This window comes from Hemicordylus capensis, chromosome 5, assembly GCF_027244095.1.
Source record: "Hemicordylus capensis ecotype Gifberg chromosome 5, rHemCap1.1.pri, whole genome shotgun sequence".
In the NCBI taxonomy this organism is placed as follows: Eukaryota; Metazoa; Chordata; class Lepidosauria; order Squamata; family Cordylidae; genus Hemicordylus; species Hemicordylus capensis.
Genome location: NC_069661.1, coordinates 45,104,765 through 45,128,705, shown reverse-complemented (window position 1 = coordinate 45,128,705; position 23,941 = coordinate 45,104,765). Strand labels below are relative to the sequence as shown.

The window sequence follows — 23,941 nt, the reverse complement described above, 5'->3', positions numbered from 1 at the left end:
AAACCAGAGACTACAGTGGCCAAGTCCTCTTATCCGGAGGAGCTGCATCCTAATCCCCCCTAGTCAGTGAGGCAGGAGGGTTTCATTCATTCATTTATTTGCTGCATTTCTATACCGCCTAATATAGAAATAGTTAGGTAGTGTACAGATTAAAACATAATATAAAATATAAAACATTTTAAATTCATAAAAGCAGATAGAAATCACAATAGATAAAAACACATTAAAATTTAAAATGTAAATTTCAGTTAAAAGCCTGGGAAAACAGGTATGTCTTCAGGGTCCTCCTAAAAGCAAACAGAGAAGGAGAGGCTCTTATTTCAGCAGGGAGCGCGTTCCAAAGCCCTGGGGCAGTCACAGAGAAAGCCCGGTCCCGGGTTGCCACCAAACGAGTTGGCGGCAACTGAAACGGAACCTCTCCAGATGATCTTAATAGGCGACAGGGTTCAGAACAGAGAAGGCATTCTCTTAAGCATCCTGGACCTAAGCCATTAAGGACTTTATAGGTAATAACCAGCACTTTGTATTTCGTTCGGAAACATATTGGCAGCCAGTACAGTTCTTTTAGAATTGGTGTTATATGGTCCCTTTGGGTAAACTCAGAGACCAATCTGGCTGCTGCATTCTGTACCAACTGTAGTTTCCAAACTACATACAAAGGCCCCACATAGCATTACAGTAGTCAAACCTAGAGGTTACCAGCATATGTACCACAGTTTTAAGGCCATTTGTCTCCAGAAATGGACGTGTCTGGCGTATCAGCTGAAGTTGTTAAAAACCTGGCCACAGCCTCAGCCTGAGAAACCAGGGAGAATTTGGGGTCCAGGAGCACTCTCAGACTACCAACCTGATCTTTTAGGGGGAGTGTAACCCCATCCAGAACAGGCAGATCTAAACCATCTCTCAGATCCCTATCTCCTACCTCTGTCTTGTTTGGATTCAGCTTCAGCATGTTATCCCTCATCTAGCCTAATATTGCCTTCAAGCAGGCACTTAGCCAGGTCATGCCATTTCCTGATGAAGTTGGTATGGAGAAATAGATCTGGGTGTCATCAGCATATTGATAGCATCCCAGACCAAACTTCTTGACAATCTCTCCCAGCGGTTTCATGTAGATGTTAAAAGGCACTGGAGAAAGTATGGAGCCTTGTGGAACCCCACACTTAAGCTCTCGCTTTTCAGAACAACTTTTTCTGAAAAAAGTGACACCAAGTGTCACTTTTTCTCCAAGTGACACCTTCTGGAATCTGCCAGAGAGGTAGAAGTGGAACCATTGTAAAACAGTGCCACCCAATCCCACCTCCTTCAAGCGACCCAGCAGAATACCACGGTCAATGGTATAAAAAGCCACCGAGAGATCCAAAAGGATAAGCAGAGTCACACCCCCTCTGTCGATCGCCAATTCAAGATCATCCATCAGGCCAACCAAGGCAGTCACAACCCCATAGCCCACCCAAAAGCCAGTTTGGAAAGAATCTAAATAATCTGTGTCATCCAAAACTGCCTAGAGCTGAGAAGCAACCACTCGCTCAATCACCTTGCCCAACCAAGGAAGATTAGAGACAGGTCTGTAATTAGCTAACTCTGAGGGATCCAATGCAGGTTTCTTCAAATAAGGTCTAATAATAGCCTCCTTAAGACAAGGAGGCATTATGCCCTCCCTCAGAGAAGCATTTATGATATTACCAGACCCTCCCTGATAATATGACTGCCAGATGAAATAAGCCAATTTGCAGTCTAGGGGTGCTTCTGGATCCGAGCCTCTCCCTGGTGTCCCAGGTTGAGGCAGTGGCCAGAAGTGCCTTCTACTGTATCAGCTTCAGCTGATACGCCAGCTGCGTCCGTTTCTTGAGGTGAATTACCTCAAAACAGTGGTACATCTGCTGGTAACCTCCCGACTGGATTACTGTAATGCACTCTATGTGGGGCTGCCCTTGTACATAGTCCGGAAACTACAGCTGGTCCAGAATGCGGCAGACAGGCTGGTCTCTGGGTCATCTCAGAGAGACCATATAACTCCTGTATTGAAGGAGCTACACTGGCTGCCGATATGTTTCCAGGCAAAATGCAAGGTGCTGGTTATAACCTATAAAGCCCTAAACAGTTTGGGCCCTGGGTATTTAAGGGAACGCCTTCTTCGGCATGAATCCCACCGCCCACTGAGAGCTGCTGGAGAGGTCCATCTGCAGCTGCCACCGGCTCGTCTGGTGGCCACTCAGGGACAGGCCTTCTCCGCTGCTGCCCCGAGGCTTCGGAATGCGCTCCTCCCCATCTCTGACAGCTTTTTAAAAGTCTTTAAAAACACATTTCTTCACCCAGGCTTTTAATTAATGTTGTTTTAATGGTTTTAATGCTGTTTTAAAATATTATTTTAAAATTTAAAATTGTTGTAATGTGTGTGTCTCTCCCCCCCCACCCCCCAATTTTTGTCTTAACGAATGTTTTACTTTGTTTTTATTCTGTTGTAAACCGCCCAGAGACGTAAGTTTTGGGTGGTATAAAAATGTTTAAATAAATAAATAAATAAATAATTGGGCAAGGATCAAGAGAGCAGGTGGTAGGGCATACAGCCCGAAGAAGTTTGTCCACATCCTCAGAAGTAACAAACTGAAAGCGATCCAATTCAATCCTAAAAGAGGGATTGTGGGCACCTCTACAATAGGCTCTGCAGTAACTGTGGAGTCTAGTTCAGCATGAATACAAGTTATGTTGTCTGCAAAAAAGTTGTTAAAAACATCACAGCGAGTGACAGGTGGTTCCAAGTTCAAATTCAAGGCAGAGGGAGCATGAACTAACGTGACCATAGACAACTCAGCTGCACGTGAATTTGCAGAAGCAATGCAGGCAGAAAAGAACGGCTTCTGTGCCGTCCACACTGCCAGAACATAGATCCTCAAATGAGCTCTGTGTTGCAATCTGTCGGATTTGTGCCAAATCTTCCTCCACTTGCGCTCTAGTCATCTATCTCACTGCTTCAACTCCCGCAGTTCATCCGAATATCATGGGGCAGGTTGGAGAGGATGCTTAGGCGCGATTGTGTCTACTGCTCTAGTAAGTTCATTATTCCATATTTGCACCAGAGCATCGACAGAATCACTCCTTAAAAGTATCCTCAGGTGTTTGTGTACCATTGTGTTAGGAACCATTGCTATAAAGGCAAATGCCTAAACCGAGATTCTGTTACAGAGGCTAGCTAAGATTGCTTTAAAAGAATTATTGATGTGGTGAATCTGAAATATATATAAAAATAATTTTCTACAGGCCCTTTTGGATGCTTTGAAAGACCAAAGCGCACCCTTTCATGTGTCCCATGTGGATGCTTCAGACAGAAACTGCAGCCAGGAGGAGATGAGGATGCAAATGGAAGTTCTCAGACAACAGGTATGCATTGACTGAATTTTAAACTAAGCAATAGCATAACATAACTTATCCTGAAGGTAAAATTTGAGTCAAAACCCAAAGTTTTCAGAAGGGCACGTGTTACTGCAAAATAGGTTATATGCTCAGATTCCCTTATGAGCACAGAAACACTGAGGCTATTCACATGCGTGGAGGAAACTGGCTAAGGAAGCCCAGTTCGGTTTCCCTCGTGTGTGAAATGCTAGGAGCCATGTGGCTCCCGCTTAATTGTCCCGTCCCCTGAGGTTAACAGAACGAGCACTCTGCTAATCCCATGTAGTTGATTGTGAGTCACCATGGTGTGGCTCCGTGCTATGGCAACTCACGAATAGAGCCCTGACCAAAAGGCAACAGTAAGCCTCCCAGCCTTGGGGGTCTCCCCAGGATGCGCTGTGCACTTGCGTGGGGCATTCTGGGACTTATGGGGGCCAGGCAGCCCCCAATCCCCACTGCCCCTACCAGCTCTATGATGGAGCCAGTAGTCATGTGGGCGGCCAATCTGGCCACCCAGGGTGGGCTAGCTGCTCATGTGTGGGGTGAGCGGGTTGACCCGCTCTCCCCGCCAAACCCTATTAGGCTTTACACACTGATCGTGAGTAGAACCTCACTGGCTGGCATACAGAGCAATGCAGTGAGGATGCAATGAAATCTGTGTCCACACAGCCAAAGTTTTCCACACTACTGTTATGCTCTCAGGGCACACAATGGCACACAGTGCAGCACTTTGCTGAAGCTAAGCTGATCATGATGTGGTCAGTGCCTGGATGAGACACCCATGTACTGTGTGCCACCTTTGGGGATGGGCCTGTAGCTCAGTAGTTGAGCATCTGCTTTTCATGCTGAAGGTCCCTGATGAAATCCCCGGCATCTCTAGGTAGGGCTAGGAGATACTCTTGCCTGAAACCTTGGATAGCCCACTAGCAATCAGTAGAGCAGTGGTTCCTAACCAGGTTTTCTCCAGACATTGCTGAACTACAACTACCATCATTCCCAGCTACAATTAACTGTTGCTGGGGTCATGGGAGTTGTAATTCAGCAACATCTGGAGGAACCCTGGTTAGGAACCACTGCTCTACTGATAGCTAGTGGGCTATCCAAGGTTGGCAACATCTGGAGGAACCCTGGTTAGGAATCACTGCAGTAGAGACAATACTGAGCTAGATGGACTAATGGTCTAATGCTATATGAGACAGCTTCCTATGTTCCTATAGTTTTGGAGGGCACTTCCAGAGGATGAGAAGATTGACCCAAATCACTCCTGTCCATAGAGTAGATAAGTCTTCTGCTTCTGGTTGCGCCTAACAGAGTGAAAAATTGCTGGAACTTCTATTTCCCCCCTCAGTCAATCTACATTAATTTGCATAATGCCTTGTTCTACTTTGGTTGCCGTACTCCTACCCAGTTCATCCAGTTCATCTATCAAAAGTTTCTGCTAGGAGTTAAGATCAAGAAGCCATATGCCATTTCTCCATTTCCATGAGGCTGTGTGCATTCTCTGCGAATCTGGTTCTGCTAAGTGCAAAGCTTTTGTATAGTTCAGTATCCTAAGCATACAAGAGAACATGTATATAAATTAAAAGCACATAAAACATCCCCGACCAGCTCAAAGAAACTCCATTATCTGTGGAACGGAAGATTGATTTAATCTGTGTTGCCATCTTGAACCTCAGGAAAAGATGTACTTTCCCCCTTGGGCTTTCTTTTATGTAGGAACCCATCCGTTTAGAATTATGATACTTTCCAGTTAACCTTAAGTTTAAAGTCTGTCATTCTGGACACTGTTAGAATCAGTTGTTGAAACACAAATGTGTGCAGTCGGAAGGCCCATGGACTAAAATACTTGTTTTTGTCACGTTTGAAGAGCTGAGCCAGATTTTACTCTCATGTAATGCATGCCACATGCAGAAGGGTAAAACCTTGAATGTGATTGTATAGTAATAGATGGTGTATGCAGTAAAACAGTGTACCTTTCCTCCCTCTTTCCCAAATTCTTTTCAGGGCACTTAAATCTAGATGCATATACATTCATATATCGTTTTATGTATCCATAGGGACAGTTTACACTGCATGTTGGAGAACAGAAGGTTGCAATTCCAAGTTAGGATCTGTGTGCAGTGGCTCATAGGAACAGAGAAAGCTGCCTTATTCTGAATCAGACGCTTGGTCCATCTAGCTCAGTATTCTGACTGATAGTGAGGCTATTCCGACGACCACTGGTAAGCAGGCTAAGGGACCTTAGCCTGCTTCCCAGTGATTGTGGGAACCACTGAGCTCACAGGCGAGCCCAGTTCTCCCAAGATGCTAGCCTGCCTAAATCCCCCTCCCCTTAAATGAGGTTAACAGAGCAAGGGTTGTTTTGCTCAAGTGTCGCCACGGTGTGCGGCAACACACGAGTAAACCCCCAACTGGGGGGCTGCAGCCAGCCTCCCGGGGCATGGGGTTTCTCTGTCAATCCCCACAGCCCCCACCGTGATAGAGCCAGCAATCGTTTGGGTGGCTGATCTGGCCAGCCAGGGCTGCACTTTGATCATCTGTGGGGAAAGCGGGCTAAGAAGTGAGGAGGGGATGCCAACTGGTTGGCTGAACCAATGCCCCTGATCTCTAGAATAAGTTATCTGCTCTAAGGCTTAGCCAGCCCTGGCCTACTTTCTCCAGAACTGATAACATTTGTGTTTACTAAGTGATTACAGAATAACCCAGATGATGTCATTGCCAATCTGTTGCAATCCAGTGTTTTCCCTGTTGTCCTTCCTTCTTTTTAAAGACCTGGTTTGTGGTGTGTGTGTGTGTGTGTGTGTGTGTGTGTGTGTGTGTGTGTATCAAAGGCTCACCCCTACTCTTCCTCTCTCCAGCCAATCCTATGCATGTTTACTCAAAAGTAAATCACTGTTCAGTGGGGCTTATTTCCAAGTCACTGTACTTGCAGAAGTCACAGGGTCAACAGAAAAAAGTAATTTCAAATAATATTATGAAAGCTAATGGAGTCAGGGGCAGAAATCAACAGCTTCAAAGTTAAGGGACACAGGATTTAAAATTGAGAATGTGGGGAGAAAGAGAATCACATGCTGTTGTTCTGAGTAGTCATTCTTGCAGAATGCTAACTGACAAAACTAAAAAAACCCAACAACAACTAAAAACTTCAGGAAAGCACTCCATGTCCATGCATGTGTCATTGGAAAATAGGGAGGCATAGCATCCTGCCTCCTCTAGGAAGCCCTTGGCCAGAAGGGAACTGGAGAAAAATCTGGGAGGAAGCGGTATGAACATGCACGGAAAAGATATTCACACGGAACGGAGAGGAACCGCATCTGAGGCATCCCTATGCGAACGGCCCCATTGAGTCCCCGAATTGAACTTGCTGTGATTCTGATGCAAAGTGGATTCACTCCTCAGATACCCCGCTCCCATCCTGCAAGCTTAAAGCCCTGAAAAATCATGATACACTTGGCAGAAGGAGTTGTCATGGCTGGGGATATCCCACCAATTCCTGGTTACACTACCACTACAAATCTTGTAATGCTTTAGCATTATTTTTAAATGCAAGTGCAGTAAAAAAAATTAACACTAATACCTTTGATATGCTTTACTGCATGTATGATAACCAACTTCTTAATTTTCCGTTCCCTTTGGTGCACATCAGCACAAGCACAGTTAAAAACAAAACAAAACCTTGCATTGGGAGGAAGTGGGGAAAGGAAGGAGCAAGGGAGGCAGGCAAAATCCTGGGCAATGGAGGCTAGATTTGGCAAGAGCTGAGTTTCTTCCCCAGCTAAGGTTGGGCTCTGGGGTCTTAGACAAGCTTCCCTCACTTGTCTGCAGCCAAACAAAAGTAGGAAACAAAGGTGCTACAGGACAGGCAGAGAAGTGTGGGCTAGCCGAGAGTGCACAGACAGACACCTCAGTATGGAATGTGGCAGATGGAGGAGAACCCATCTGACCTCCTGTGACAGATGCCCCAATGTAGATTTTCCATTCTCCAGCCCAATTCAGAGCAAACCCCTCTGAAGTGAATGAGACTATTTCTAAGTCAAAACGCTTACGATCTCCATTTTAAGGCTGCACTCCTAGGTGAAACAACCCTGGAGAAAATCATATATAATATTTACTATAATATAATGAAGCAATGAAATAATTGTTAAATGTCCACTGTACAAATGTGTTATTAGCTATCCAAAGGCAGCTTGTTATAGATTCAAGGCCAGGCTCCTTCTGTCACAGACATAGGCGTAATGATAGGGGGGGCAGGGGGGGCACGTGCCCCCGGCGCCACTCTGCTTGACCACGTGGGGGGCACCTGCCTTTCCGTTTAAAATTTTTTTTTGTGTTCGGGGAAAAAAAATTTTGGCGCAGCAGGCAGTGGGAGGCATTGGGCAGTCCCCCTCCCCCTCCCCGGGTCCTGGCACCCCCCATGGGCCATTGCTCTTGGCGCCGCGGCGGCGCGGGCACCTAAAGTGCAGTGACTTGAGTGCCTGCCTGGCTGCTTGCTGCCGCTTCGCTTCCGGCGTCCTGGGTGGGACCGTCATTCAACAACATCACCTCATCAGTCCGCTGACATGGCGTCCCCGCCTCATGGCGCCCCCCCCACCAGTCGCACATGCATGTCTGGCCTCACGCAGCGACTACGAGGCAGGAGACCGCAGCGCTTTGTGCAGCAGCAGCACAGGAGTGGGAAGAAGAGGATTTGAGGGCCTGCCTGCCTGCCTTATCATCACCAGTGCTGTGCCACAACAAGCAAGCCAGCGTTACAGACAAGGTGTGTGTGTGTGATGAACATTGATTTTTCTTATTATTTTGAAAAGTTTGCTCAATGCTATGCTCTCTCAAAGCAGAGAGTGGGCGCCTGCGTCGAAGCCAGGTCCCCCAGCGCAGCGTGCCTTCCTCAGTGGCTTGTGTGCTGTTGTGTCGCGTTCTTCAAAGTGGACCGCACCTTTGTTTTCGCGGCGGCGGGAGTCAGGACTGAGACATGGGGAAAGCAAGGCGAGGGCCGAGGGCGAGGGGTTTGTGGTTGGGACTGTGAGGGGAGAAGCAGGAGATCCTCTAGTCTGGAAGTTACATTACTGAAGCCCCGGGTTGCTCGGGGGCGGCAGGGGGCTCCCTCCCGCTTCCTACGGCGGCAGCTCAGCTGCTCGGAGAGTCCAGGGGAACGAGATGATGAGGACGGAGAACTTAAGAGTCGCAGATAGCGCGAGCGGGGCGCGCTCCTTTTCTCTTGTGTGCCGAAAAGTGCCCTTGTGGGGGGGGGGCTGTGTGTCTCCACGGGACAAAGGCAAAGCGTCTTTTTTCATTAAGTTAAAAAACTCGACTCAGTGATGGTGCGTATCCCTGCATTTAAAACATGCAACATTTTTGGGGTTTGGGGGAGCACGAGGTGAGCATGCGCAGATGTCGCTTCGGTTTCAAGGCGCGTGTGAGGAAGACAGTTGGATTGCTGCGCAGACGCAGTCTACGGCAGACTGCTGGGCTTGGGTAGCAAAAGAAGAGCAGAAGGTGGCGTTGTAGTCTCTGCGCAGCCAAAGCATCATGGCGTTGGCTGTGCAGCAGTCGCTGTCCTCTTCCTCCTGTTGATAAGCCTGCCTGCAGTCGGGTGCTATGTGGGATGAAGGTAAACGCAGCCAAGGGAGAGAGAGCGTTGGGCTGAGGATGTTAAAAACACACACGAATAAACGTTGGTGGCTAATGTAAACAGAGCAACAGTAGCTCTGTTTACATTAGCCACCAACGTTTATTTGTTGTTTTTTTGCTCAGCAGCTAGCACTGTCAGTCGCTGGCTGTATCAATTGCACGGGGCAACCCTGCAGTCCTAAACACACTCACTAGGGTGTAAGCTCTCGTCTTAGGATAGGAAAGCTCGATTGCATCCCCTTCAGTCCACCCTGTGGTAGGCAAATAGATGCTTGAGCTTGATCCATTTTGCAGGGGTGGGGAACCTTGGCACTCCAGCTGTTTTTGAACTACAACTCCCACCATCCCCAGCTGGGGATGATGGGAGTTGTAGTTCAACAACAGCAGGGAGACCAAAGATTGTTACTAACTGTGCCACTAAGTAAGGTACATGTATTCCAAACTTTAGTGAGACATAGTTGTAAATATGACATATAAAAGAAGACCCCTTGAGCAATTTTGGAGGTTAGTATTCTTTTCATCACTAAGAAACATCTTGCTGTGGAGAGGAAAATGGAATATAGATCTTAAGAGAAAAGGTGTGTGCATGTTCTTTCCTCTGCAGTGTACCTCCTTGCTGGTCAAATCTATTTTTTCAAATCTATTTTGCACTGTCAAATCTATTTTATGAAAACCGGAACACATGACTGGTGTATTGCTACTTATAAGACTTATGTTGCCTTCCACTTGTGGGTTGTGGAACATCATTATTAAAAGACAGCCTTCCTAAAACTCAAAAACTGCTAACAGACTGTAGTTCTGAACCCAGTATCAGATTTGCTTATTATCTTGATTATTTTTTCTTGTTTTTGCATGGCATTCTAGCCAACATGTATTGCATATTCTGAATAATATTTGATGACTGAATACTACTTTGTAATAGTATGTGAATACCAATTCAGTTATCTTCTTACAGTTTGTAAAAGCTGCATAGTTAGACACTTCTACTTGTCCAAAGTGCAACATTGTAGTACATCAGACACAACCCCTTTATAATATCAGGTAATGATTATCTGTATTTAGTTTGTAAAAGGAATAGTGGCTTTAAGAAAACTTTCATATCTGTTTTAGAGTGCTAGTCAGATACCTGCAACTGAATATTTTCAAATCAACCATGCATGTCTGAGGTAAACTTCTTTCTGTCTGCAGAAGTAATTTACTTATTGTAGTTCAGTTCAGTTTATTTATGGTTGCTGGCCAGAGAATTGTATTTCTATATTGCCTGTAACTCGTGTGTCAAAGTAGTTCTCAACCAAAGTAAAACATGCATAGTTTAAAATTGAACAGTTAAAAACAAGTAAATTCAACTAAACTGGTCATTTGTTGGATTTTTGGTCATTTGTTGGATTTTTGGTCATTTGTTGGATTTTTGGTTATTTATCGCATTTTGAAATGTTTGGTAATTTTTGTAATTTTTTAAATTTTTAAAATAAAAGTTTTCTGAAACATGTGTGTCAGTCAGATGTATGCTGGGGGGGCGGCGGTGGGGGGCGCAATTTCAGTGCTTGCCCCGGGCACCGTTTCCCCTAGTTACGCCACTGTTCACAGATATAAATTACCTGAGAAAACAGTGAAAAGCTTTTGTTGGATGTGTCAAAATGTAAACCACTGTGATTCTAATAAGGTTTGTAACATCCATTGTTATTTATTACATTTATATGCCCCCCCCAACCCCATTTTGACATCACAATCTAGTATTTTGGCTATGCTAGAGACTTTTTGTCAGGTTGTGCTTGATCTCTGATCTTAAAGCTGCCTTAAAATGAAAATAATTCTTAGTGTGAGCAATATGTTTCTGAAGTTCCAAGTAAGTCCCAAGCTTCTGTAGGACAAGTATTGGTCCAAGTCAGCCTTGAGGAACAGCTCTGTCAAAATTTCAGATGGCCCCAAAATGTTTCCATTGATATCCTCTTGATGTTCCTCTTTGATGAATTTTGCATTGGTGGTTTTGAAGCTGCCCATGTCGACAGCAAGTGTTGGGACCACAAGTCACCATGATGACTAGAACAGAGTTCTAAAGCCAGAACAAGTTGCCTGCTGAGCAACTGTTGTGGTAATAAAGACTCTGTGTTGTGGTCAGAATTCAGAGTTTGGCTGCAGAGTTGTGACTGTAATATTTGCTAGTAGAATTCCTCGGGAATGCGTGGAGTAGGCTGCATGACTCAAGGGGATGGTGACCCAGTGGCCACAGAAACTGGGACTTTATCATTGAAGTTAATAACACCTCCGATGAGTCACTGCTCATGTTGTTTTAATTGCAGTCTTCTTCTGGACTGCTCATTGGCTAGTGGTCAGTGAATTGCTCTTTACTAGTAGAAATTCATAAAAAATTTCATGGGTGAATAAAGAAGGAACTGGCTTCAGACAAAACATGTCCTCAGATCAAGTCTCCTTAACCCCAAAGAAAGCTCCAGATTGCAAGGGATTGCAGTCCTCTGAAGACAATTCCCACCCTCTCCTTGGGATCCTTTGCCTCCTCCCAGTTTAGTTCAGGTCAAAGGCTCCTTTTGGGGGTGGGAAAATTGGGACCTGAAGGAGTGTGTCTTCTAAGGCTGTTTCTCACCCACCCACTTCCCTTTCAGCTGCAGATTGAAGGGGAGTAAGCAGCAGATCTAAATCTCAATCCCATTTGGCAGAAAGTGATACCCGCATGCTTCCCTCTGCAACTAATATTTACAAGCAGCATGAAGGCAGTCCTTGACCCCTGCAGATTCTGGGGTATAGGAGAGATGCCAGATTTTTTCTGAAAATGGAAATTCCTGCAAACATGTGAAGTCTCCACTATATCCATAGACCTGCTCCTGCCTTCTCCTTAGTCCTTTTGCATGTTTTAGTGCCTAGCAAATCTGAACACAAATGTACCCAGTTTACTAATACAGAAAAAAGTTACTACTCACATACTATACATAAATGCTGAAAATGAGCATGTTGAGCATAATCAAGCTAGGGCAGAACTATAATTGGGTGGACATGTTCAAAGAACCCAGGCTGCCTAGCTCCTGTGAGCCGCTTAATCGGCACACACCCACCCCCGCCGGTGGCTAGAGTCCCAGAAGGGCCGTGTGAGCCCTCCAGAGCTCATTCCCAGCAGGTGTTTGCTGGCTGGGTGTGCATTTTGTTTGTTCTCTCCACAAGGGACAGATTGAACAAAACATTCACCTAGCCTGCGAACACTGGCTGGGAATGAGCCCTGAAGGGCTTGTGTGGCCCTTATGGGGCTCTAGCCACACACCCTTTTGTGTGACATCATGTGCAAGGGGTGTCACTGGCACACGCCCAGCAGGGCCGCCAGGGATGGGGGAGAACCCTGGTCCCTGTTCCCCTGTTCTGCCACTGCAATCAATTGATGAGCAGCTACAGAGTGGTTTGATGCAGATGATTGCATCATGGCAGTGAAGATGGACAAAGAAGTATAGGGAAGAGGGGTTGGTAGGTATCCACTGCCATGACTGTAATGCAAGTGGATCAAGTGAGAGTTCTCCAAGGCTGGCCTGTGTCCTCCTTAATGGTCGGACAACATGATCAAAGTGAAAACCCCTCTCATCACTACCTCCAATCAGCTTCCCATTGGAAGGGAATCTTATGGAGTGCAAGCAAAACAGTCCTTACCTTGCTCACATTTATGGTCGACTCTCTTGACTGAGTTGGGACAGGGAAGGGAGAAAGTAGTTAGAAATTGAGCAGAGACAGAAACAGATGGGACATGTAAGCAAGAAGCAATCTGAGCTTCTTTCTTGTCTGCCAGAATCATTCTCTCCACATGTGGCTTTCAACTGTGAGGGAAAGAGACTAGAGTACCAAGAGTACCTCTTTTGTGAAAAAGAGGCACTTCCAGTAGGAAGCACGTAATATATAACAATATACTCCTGTGAACATCTTGTCTGGCCCTCACACTTGTACATGTGTCCTCATACAGAGAAACTTTAATCTCTTTATGATGTTGTGCCTCTGAACAAATTAAATTCTGGAATATTTAGGTACTCCTGCAGTATCAGTAATAAATAATCCTTCCTAATTTCAGGTTAACATATATGAAGAAGACTTTAAAAAGGAAAGAGCTGACAGAGAAAGGCTTAATGAGGAGAAAGAAGCATTGCAGAGTATTAATGAGAGATCACAGTCCCAGTTGAACAAACTAAATTCGCAGGTATGAGTCAAAACAAAGGTACCATTGCCAAAACATGTGTGTTTTATTCTTATTTTCTCACCTTCCATGTAACCCAACACTTTCTGGCTTCCATTAATTGACATGGTTTTATATGGGGTCACCACCTGGGATGAAATCATTCTGAAGTAATGGTGGTGGGAAAAGGAATAATTTGATATTTTTTTTTCCTTCAAAGAAGTTAATGGGATGACTAGTGACCAATGCAATGGCTCTTCCAATATTTTGTAAAGAGCATAAATGTTCATTTTCCATCTCCTCCTTTTTATTTGAAAGCCTGATATAAAAATTGAATATATCCTAGGCCCATTTTAAAAAAAAAGAATGGCTTGGGATTTTCACCAGTGTAAATATGGTCAATATACCGTATGTCTCAGATTAATGAAAGAATAAGACAAAGAAACATTTTTATTAGAAAATCCTCTTGGCCTGTTTGGTATGATTTAAGAAACTTGTGATAGATTTAAATATAGATTTACAAATAGATATAAGAAACTAGTGACAGCCAGTCAGTGGAAAGATCTGTAGTTGGGAGTCTAAATTAAAATCCCTTTTCAGCTATGATTTCATCAGTGAGCTATAGATCTTCATTAGATTAAGGTCTTCTGTTCTTAAAGCTCTATAATGGGGTTTTGTTCCAGTCACTATACATATATCCCCCTTAGGGGACTATAGTAAGATATTCCTCTTAGGGGATGGGGCCGCTCTGGGAAGAGCACCTGCATGCTTGCATGTAGAAAGTTCCAAGTTCTTTCCCTGGCATCTCCAAGCCAGGGCTGGGAGAAACTTCTGCCTGTAATCTTGGAGAAGCTGCTGCCAGTCTGGGTAGACAATACTGAGCTAGATGGACCACCAGTCTATATATTTTTTAAAACAGCGTCATTTTGAAGCTCCTGGACACACAAAAAACCCCTCCAAGGTAATTTCTGGTCATGCCCAACGCATGGATATGCGGCATTAACCCCTTATTTTCTTATTTCTCCCCGCGTATACCAACATCGGGTTTTAATTACCCGACCACGGATATGCAAATCCACGGATGTAGAGAGTCCACAGATATCGAGGTTCTCCTGTATTGCCTTTCAGCCATAGGGCTATGGTCTGCCTGCCTTTATGCTTGTGAGGATTCTAAGCCCTGCCTGGGTGAAGATCTCACAACTGCCTAGTAAGCATCCGTCTTAATGTCCATTTATAGAATGGTAATTCATTAGTGATGATTGTATCTCAGTGAGATCATTGGGATACTTTATATTTTAAAGTTTAAAGAAGTGACGCATAAGTACAGTTATCTGCCTTCCCTGCAGGAAGTGAGAAAGAAGAGAATCAGCATTCACTTTCCCACTTGGGTGTCCCTGCTCTTGCTCAGGCCTTATTTCAAATGCTGAGGGAAGAAAGAGAGAGGCATTTGGCAACCAGAAGTCCTGATGGCATCTCTCAGCAGTTGCAAACTCCTAGTACAGAACAAAAGGCTCAGAGTGATTCAAGGAAATAGAATAAGGAGCCATATTCTAGAAAGGAGCATATTGGCCATCAGGTCTACATCTGTGACCCAACACAAGATTCCCAGTACTAAAGCACTCCTGAAAGATGCTTGAAATGCCCCCCCGCCCACCGCCTGGCCAGAAAACAACAACTCAGGCAGCTGGAACTATTGCTGCACTGTGTTTATAATCTCTTTAAAGTGTTCAGTCTAAACTATCTCTTATACCCATATACTGAATTCAGACAGTTCACTCCATTGAAAAATAGCTCTTCTGTAAGTGTCACCCAAACAATTCTCTTATGTTGAGCCTGAAGTACAAATAATCCTATCATCAGAATTAATTTTCTTTAGAGAAGCCTATCAAGCTACCACTAGAGGGCATGAGAGTCCCTGATTTCCACAGTTGTCAAATTCTGTCTCTTCCTCCTTTTCCATCACCTACAGAACAATGTGTGTATATGCATACACACACATACACCACCCTTTTGGTGGTGTGTTATTGTCCTATGACTCTGCCAGGTAGGGGCACACATTATGACATGAGGAAAAATCAACATCTGCAGATATAATAGTACACACTGATATCCTGACTGACTACGCATATGACAGTTATTGTAAAGGCAGGTTTCTAGAACTGTTAACAAAAAAGAAATTATTTCCACCTTTAGGTAAAGCACAGAAATTACTCCAGTGCTTTCTTTTTAGGAATTATGCACTAGTATTTGTTATTCCCCCATTTATACAACTACGTGGTTCTGTAAAAGGTGGAATATACATCTTGTAATATATATATATACTTGTTTCATCAGAATAAATGTTCCTTCCGCAGATTAAAGACTGCAATGAAGAAAAGGAACTGCTTGAGAAGAAAGTAAAGCAACAGGTGTGTGTATGGATACATGTGTTCCTACTGCAGCTTTCTCCTTGTAGGAGACCAAATGTTGTCGGTCTAACACAGGCTTTGTGCCAGCTGAAGAAATTTACTGTAATTAATTAATTAATTATATTTGTAAAGTAAAGTGTGCCGTCAAGTCGGTGTAGACTCCTGGTGACCACAGAGCCCGGTGGTTGTCTTTGGTAGAATACAGGAGGGGTTTACCATTGCCTCCTCCCGCGCAGTATGAGATGATGCCTTTCAGCATCTTCCTGTATCGCTGCTGCCCAATATAGGTGTTTCCCATCGTCTGGGAAACATTCCGGCGGGGATTGGAACTGGCAACCTCTGGCTTGCTACTCAAGACATTTCCCTACTGCACCATTAGTTGTACACCACCCCAAACTTGCTTCTCTGGGCAGTTTGCAACAAATAAAACAAATTAAATCAAAAAATCAAAACATTAAAAAAATTAAACCTAGATTTAAAAAATTCTAGTTAAAAAGCTTGGGTGAATAAATGCATCTTTAAAGACCTTTTCAAAGCTGTCAGGGAGGCTCTCATTTCTGGGGCTCTGCCTTGGGGCTCTGGAATGCACCCTGTTAAGACCCGAATTTCTCCATTTCTGGCTGTTTTTAAAAAGGGAATGGTCAGAGCAGGTTGTGCAGTCCACAGTGTGGGTGTGCGCCATATTCACTGTGGGGATGCAACACCCTGGATGAAATGGCACCTGCCATTCTGTGCGACAATACCCACATTCCTGGTTGTGCACTACACCAGTGTTTCTCAATGTTTTTGGAGTCATGGACTGTTACATTATTTGTGTGCAGTTTCCCAGAACAGCAGTTAGTAAGGAGGTTGTCCCCTCACCCCCAACCCCACTCCCAGGCACCCCCCAAAAAACAGTTTCGTGCAACTCTCCGGAGCTCATTTCCAGGCAGCCCTCACTGCTGGATAATGTTCATTTCGAGGAAGCGAAATGAACATTAACCAGCATCGAGGGCTGCATAGAAATGAAGTCTGAAGAGCTCCTGTCAGCCCCCGCCGGCCTGAAATTGCATTTTTGTGGAATGATTTTTGTTAGTGATGCATCACGGACACCAACACCTTCTGGACTGGCACTGGTCCACAGACCGGTGGTTGAGAAACACTGCACTACACTATCTAAGGCACAGGATACTGCCATTTTCATGAGCTCTAGGATGCTATCACTTTACTGCCGGGCTACTCAACTTCGGCCCTCCTACAGATGTTGGCCTACAACTCCCACTATCCCTGGCTATTGGCCACTGTAGCTGGAGATTATGGGAGTTGTAGTCCAAAACAGCTGGAGGGGGCAAAGTTGAGCAGGCCTGCTTTACTGGGAAGTGTGGTCTTTTAATGTTTTCCCTCTTTATTTCAATGTATGTATAGGCCAGAGATCTCCAGGCACTGACAGAGAAACGTAGCTACCCGCATCAGATATTTGTTCCTTCTTGTCTTCATTATGGGAACTATGGATTACCTCACCCTTACCCTGAACCTCGACTAACACTGGCCACATGTGGCATTAACAGAAAGCAGCAGCCCCCAGTAAGTAAGACTCCTGTCAGCTTTCATTTCACAAAACAGAAACCTTCAAAAGCAACATTTCGCAACCAGGGATGTCAAATTCTGCAAGTGTACTTCTGCAATTTCAGTAACATTAAATAATAATTTTTCAAAGCAACAGGAAAGTGCTTGGGTTGCACAGAAGAAGTGAGAGTCAGCCTCCAGTAGGGACAACAGCTATAATGTTGAAAGCTGGAGTCCTGCTGGCCATGTGATAACTGGGCTGGTCAGCAGAGTCTAGGCAGCTTGGACTGAAGGCAGCAGTGATGGGGAAAACAGCAGCTGTATGTCGTGCAAGCCCTGCCTGTATCCAGTGTGTTTTGTGCTCTGCTTAAAAGACTGGAAGGTGGGAAGTGTGAGGCTTGCAAGTGATGAAAAGGCAAAGGAGAAAGAGACTGGCCTCATTCACTTTTAATGCAGAACCAGAGTTGCAGGGAAGAGAGGTTTCCCTATCGTTACGTCCGAATGCGTGCAATTCTGGTCCCATTCATCCAGCAACCTCGGTTTCTAGTGAGTTGCGTTGCTCATAACTGGGGTTCCAGTCTGGGTGCGTTATGTCCAAATGCAGAACTGAAGGCTGCTTTAAGTCAAACCGGAGTTGAGGGAAGAAGCTCCTCCCTCTCTCTGTGTGATTGGCTGTGCAGGCTGTCTTTCAAACAAGAAGGAAGCCAGCACAGCCTGTTCCTCCTCCTCTCTGCAATCTCCCTGACTGCAGAGAGCCCGTTCTCCGTTTTGTCCAAATACGGACAGGAGAGCGGAAGAGTGGGGGTGGGCAGGAGTGGAACCATGGGTCCATTGGGCCCGTGGTTCCACATTATGTGTGAATGGGGTCAGTTCCTCTTCTCATCCTTTGAAAGATAGGCACCGTGGGCAAGAGATACTTGCACTCTGGAGGACATAATATGGGGGTTGCCAGATGGAGAGCAGAAATCTGAACTGGGCATTGATGTTGAAAGCAGGGAATTATTTGCTAATTGAAGGCTGCTAAGGGACTAATATGTGGTTGCTAGAAGGGAAGCATCGACTTAAAGACGCTTGTCCCCTGACAAGTCTTAATTGTGCTTTGTTTATCCACACTAAGATAAGTCATAGTCATAGTCATAGGCTTTGACTATGACTGTGTTTTAAGTCAAAATGGTCACCAAAAATCAGGTCTGAAAAAATGGGGGAGAATTATTCAGAAAACATAGGCTACCAATGGGCCACTAACATTGTCATGTGGATATGTCCTGTCATTGCTTCATCAAGAGTGTGTGAACAAAGGTTAACTGCAACACAGATGGTTGTCAGAGGATTGATTGTGACCTGGATGTGATTCCGTACTTGCCCAAATCCTGATTAATATCTCTGTTATTTGAGAAGGACAGTCTAACCGCTATGTTAACTATACAGTTGTCCAGAATTTCAAGATTTTAGCCGTGCATTAAGATTCCTATCTATTAGCTCCTCGCAGGAATGTTTTTACTCTACCACAATTTAATAGTATGCCCTCTGAATTTATAGAGGGATACTACAAGAGCTGCCCAGTTGAGGAGTGTTGCTGCATTTTTTGTAAATCCACAGTTGAGGATATTGTCTACTGTGTTACTGGAGGAGGAGGAGAGCTGCTCCTGTGGCAGCAAGCATGCCAGATGAACCAACTATTTGACTCAGTATAAGGCAGATGAGCTAGATGAACCAATGGTCGGACTCAGTATAAGGCAGCTTCCTATGTTCCTATAAAAGGATCCGAGGATAAATTCCTGCTGCAGTTTAGAACTAAGGAAAACTTTTTCACACCAAGTGAATCTGTATATTTTCTGTTATTCAATCCTGAAAATAATGTAAACTTGCATTTCCCCCTATTTGCTTTAGCAGCCAGGAAGTTAAAAGCAAAATTGATTACCTAATTGTGAAATATTTGCCTCTGTTCTTCTCTGTCTTTTGTTATGGCATTTTGCTAAACAATAAAGCTGATGATGATGAGTGAACAAACAATGGCAATTCCAGACAAAATAGTTAGTGCAGAAGTATTCTCAGTGTTCAGCTCCATTCTCACATACACACACTCATAAAGACACACAGACTGATAGGATAATCCAGGCTAGGATAGACTCTGGAGACCCTACCAGAGTGGGAATAAGTTCAAAATGTTTTCACTTTTCAGGTAAAAAGCACAATAAAGTACTTAGAAACCACTTAATAAGAATAGTAATAAAAGTAATGTGAGTTTGCAAACTAAGGCTAGAACTATATTATGTACATCATAGTGAGAAACCAAAAATGGTACCTCTGTCAATTTCTCTCTCGCTTTTCTCTTGTCCTGTGACTGGGTCTCTCTCTATAAAAGGCTTAGGGCGTATGTGGCAAGCCCCGCCCTTGCCCTACACTCACAGTGCTAAACCAATCAGGGCACTGTGGGAGCATGCACACTCTCTCTTGCTTGCGCTCATGCTCTCAGGCAAATTCACTCCCAGTGGCCACCATGTTGGAGCCAAGGTGGCGGTGATACTCTGAGGGGCTGGAGGAGGAGGCGGTGGTGGTGGCGGCAGCTGACCACCACAGTGCCAGCACCCACAGCACAGCACGACCAGCCCCTGTGGTGGAGAAGAGAGACCGAGGCCATGATGGTGGTGGAGGCAGCGAAAGCTCCTCCCATGGGCCCTCCTGCTGCCCAAATGACAGGTCGGGCCATTTTTGGGCCATTTGGGGGCTCTCTGTGCACACACGCAGAAAGCCTCGAAATGGGCAGAAGATGGCCCGATTTGGGCAGCTGGAGGGCCCACAGAAGGAGCTTTCACCACCTCCACTGCCATCCTGGATGGCGGGGGCAGCTTAAGGCAGTGGGGGCCGGAGAACAAGCGGATGGAGAACTGGCGCGCAGATGCTCTGCACCCGCCCAGCTAGTATCACATTGCATCTTTTTCTGCCCTTTTCGCACATAGCTGACTGCTGTTGGTAAGGGCAGGGAAACTTGCAATATTATGGTGTCACATCGGAGACATAATATAATTGAATAAAGGGGGACAAATGTCCCTGGGCTCTTGAGAGTGGAGGCCTACCAAATGGGTGCCAGCTCACCCTTTGCTCTTCACTGTTGATATTGTACAAATATATGAGGTGATTATAGTAGGTATATAAGTTTTCAAAATATTTCTAAGCCAGGGGAATGAGAGAGAGAGAGAGAGAGAGAGAGAGAGAGTGAGTGTGTGTGTGTGTGTGTGTGTGTGTGTGTGTGTGTGTGTGTGTGTGTGAAAGTCTGCATGCGTGGGAAGTGTGATATTATTTGCATAAGAGTGAAAGGAAAGTCATGCTGAAAATGCTGTTTTTCACCATGTCCTTTCAGTGATTTCATGCAGTATTACTCAAACGAGATAACATCCAAAAAGGTTAAATGATTTTTATAGTCTAACATGCAAAAGGATAACTTACATATCATAGATAAAGTTTCCTCAGAGTTTGTTGGTGAGTTCATTCTGATTGATTATGCCTGGACATTAAACCCATTAGGTAAAAAGACCACTGTTTTCAGCTGGGTTTGGGTGATGATCAAAGCAAAGGTCTCTTTCCCAGAAAGGTCACTTCCCCAGCTACCAGTAGGCTGAGCAGGGACAAAATGAAAGGCAATGGCAAAGGAGGAGCCAGTGTTTCCATTGGCTCTCAGACTGAGACAGCCCTACTAAGCTGTTCCGCATTTATTCTAAATAGGCTGTACTAGCTGTTCTCTGTGTACATGATCAGCATGGCTTCCAGTTCACCTAATAACATAGACTAAGTCATTCTTCTAGAGTTACATATTCCAACAGTCTAACAATTTTAACCTGGCTTGCTCCTTATTTATGTCTTTATTTGATTTCTATACTGCCCTTCCAAAAATGGCTCAGGGCAGTTTACACAGAGAAATAACAAATAAATAAGATGGAACCCTGTCCCCAAAGGGCTCACATTCTAAAAAGAAACATAAGACAGACACCAGCAACCGTCACTGAAGGTACTGTGCTGGGGGTGGATAGGACCAGTTACTCTCCCCCTGCTAAATAGGGGAAAAAAGCGCACCATGTTAAAAGGTGCCTCTTTGCCAAGTTAGCATACTAAACCTGTGATGCTGTTGAGGCAGCACAATGTCCTTACGGTTCTTCTGCAGCAAAGACATGGGGGAGGGAGGGGAGTAGAAGAAGGTGGAGGGTCCAGTGATCCATTTTCACTTCTTGTCCCAGGGTTCAATCCAATCTGGCTATGCCCCTGAGACACATCATGGTATAAGCGGTCCTACACATTATGAAGAACTTAGCAATGGGATCCTATTTTCACATTTCACCAGGTTGTTCTCTTGTGCAAGTCTCTCCTGAAGTGAGTGGGACTGGCCAAAGAACACAAGTATTTATGCATAGATATAACAAAGAAAGAACTACAGATAAGTCTTTTTGTTTGTTTGTTTAAAAACATTTCCTTCTCTTGTATGAGCTTCAAGAAAAGTTTCTCACTAAAATTTAAGCTGAGGCCCAATTAACTTTGGCCTGTGTCCTAGAGCTTTCACCACCTGGGTTTCTAGCTGAGCAAAGCATCCTGGGAGTTTATAAATTTTGTCTTCCTTAGAAGAGCCCTGGAAAGGGCCATTGTTGATTCGTTGCTTTGAATTTGGTTCTGGAATTCCTTGAGCTTGTTTTCTTATTCAAGAATTGCTATGACTGCGCCAACATTTATTTCTTTATAATTCCCCAAGCAATCTGTCATCAAATATGAAAGGTGTTAGAATGGAGTGAGTCTGTAGGCTTAGCATATGGCATATACTACATTTCCTTCGTTCTCTTTTGACCTTCTAAATCCCTTTTTGTATCTCGCATTTACTGTTTACTTTTCAATCATCCAAGAAAACATTTGTTTAGTCTGATTTTGAATCATGTCTCTTCATTCCCTGGAATGCTTTCAAGATTATAATTATGAAAATGTTAACTGTTCTGTAGTGGTTGTACGTTGCTGTTTCGGCCTCTATGAACATATAGAAGTTTGTGATTTAATACAGTAGAATGTTTTATTAGGGAATAAATGTGTTTATTTAATCAGATATTTATTCCCCCATGACTCGGGGTTGGAACTTAAAGTGGAAATGTGACAGGAAAACTCTTGCATATATCCTATAATGTGACCTTATACTGAGTCAACCTATTGATGCATATAGCCCAGTACTGTCAATTCTGACTGGCAATGGCTCTTTAAGATTGCAGGCTGAGGTCTTCCCCAGCCTTGTAAACTGATATCCTTTTAAAATGGCAGTGCCACAGCTTAAACCTGTCGCCTTTATGCCAGTGTGATGTATTGGCTAAAGTGTCTGACTGGGACTGGGAAGACCCAGCTTCAAATCTCCACTCAGTCATGAAACTCACAGAGTTAGCCTGGACCAATCCTATCTCCTATCTGCCTTACAGGCTTGTAGGATAACATGGGATAGGGGAGGGAGAACTAGGTTCACAACCCTGAGCTACTCAGGGAAAGGTGGGATAAAGGTGTAATAAATAGAAATAAAAGTTCCACTGTAAGGATATATGTATTTTGTAATCAGAGCTTTAATGAATATTAAGCATATTAGGAACATTAAACATCTATTCAGAATGATATCCATTTCTACTGTAGTATGAGCGGAACACTTAGGTGGCATTGTAGTTCAATTACTTTGAAAAGACCATATTGTTTCTAAATTGAAAAACTGCCTCCCTAAATTATTCAACTTTTTCAGTTAGAAGCACGAAGTCAAAGGATGACATAAGTATCATTCTTTAAATCCTACATGGTTTTGTAAAAACAATCATTGTTCCCATAATATATATTTTTGACAAAATCATGGTTATGTTATGTTAAAATGACCTGTTGCCATGAGGTGAGAGATTAGAATTCTGTTTTGTGGGGCCACTAGAGTTTCAGAAGAATTCTAACCCACTGGAAACAAGTTTGCTTGGGAGCACCATCACCTGTCATGTTGATGCACACCAGGTTTCGCTTAGCCTCTTAACAGCTGACATTGACTGGAGTGAGAGACCTAACTGTTTATGATAGCATCAGGTGCATTCCATCTCACCCTGTCTTCTCCCTGCTCCTTGTCAAGCTTCAGGAGGCTCCCAGAAACCTGATTTGTTAATGTTAATAAAGTTTGTTTTGATTTGTGGGATCTAGGAGGTTTCACACAACCTTTTTATAATGTGCCCACTATCCAAAAGACACAGCAATAAAAAGAAAGCCAGCTGAAAGACTTAATCAGAAGAATTATTTGAACAAAATAAGAGGGAGTATTTTGGGGGTAAATTACTTTGGTATGACTAATGAAAAGCTTCACAGCATAATTATATTTACCATGCTGCTATTCTTTTGTTTGAAGTGTCTATGAAGTCCATATTGCTGTAATAATGTTTTATTGTTCTGTGCAGCCAGACTATCAATGGTATGTTCCTGACCGGTTTCCGCCAGATGTGCAGCACAAGGCAAATGGTAAGGCAACAGCTGTACTGAACACACTTTTAAAGAGGTTTTTTTTTAAATGGGGTCTCTTTTTTGTGATAGCTAGTAAACTTTCATAAGCACCCAGAGTGTGATTTGTATACAGCTCTGTTTTGTAAAACTGCAGTACATACATGTGGCCAAGGCTACAGATTCTAAATATGATGCAAATGTGTTACAGCTTTCAGTATTACCAAGCTGCTTAAAACACACACACACACACACACACACACACACACACACACACACACACACACACACACACACCATGAATTACAAGATCACATCAATCTCTCACTGA

General features: G+C 44.1%; 1 protein-coding gene and 1 long non-coding RNA gene across 5 annotated transcripts in view; one reads left to right on the top strand and one right to left on the bottom strand.

Moving 5' to 3' along the window:
• The window catches only part of LOC128325628 (uncharacterized), a 58,652-nt gene extending 37,754 nt beyond the window's left edge, over positions 1-20,898 (bottom strand). For both annotated transcript variants that reach the window (XR_008307522.1, XR_008307521.1), the window contains exon 1: positions 20,584-20,898. This is a non-coding gene — a long non-coding RNA (uncharacterized LOC128325628). The remainder of the gene's footprint in view (positions 1-20,583) is intronic.
• The window catches only part of TNIP3 (TNFAIP3 interacting protein 3), a 66,531-nt gene that overhangs the window by 28,897 nt on the left and 13,693 nt on the right, over positions 1-23,941 (top strand). For all 3 annotated transcript variants that reach the window (XR_008307520.1, XM_053251217.1, XM_053251218.1), the window contains 5 exons: positions 3,262-3,381; positions 13,082-13,207; positions 15,538-15,591; positions 16,996-17,154; positions 23,571-23,631. Coding sequence is in view for 2 of the 3 variants with exons in the window: in XM_053251217.1 (XP_053107192.1) it covers positions 3,262-3,381; positions 13,082-13,207; positions 15,538-15,591; positions 16,996-17,154; positions 23,571-23,631 (520 nt within the window). In the remaining variant the exon portion in view is untranslated. The remainder of the gene's footprint in view (positions 1-3,261; positions 3,382-13,081; positions 13,208-15,537; positions 15,592-16,995; positions 17,155-23,570; positions 23,632-23,941) is intronic.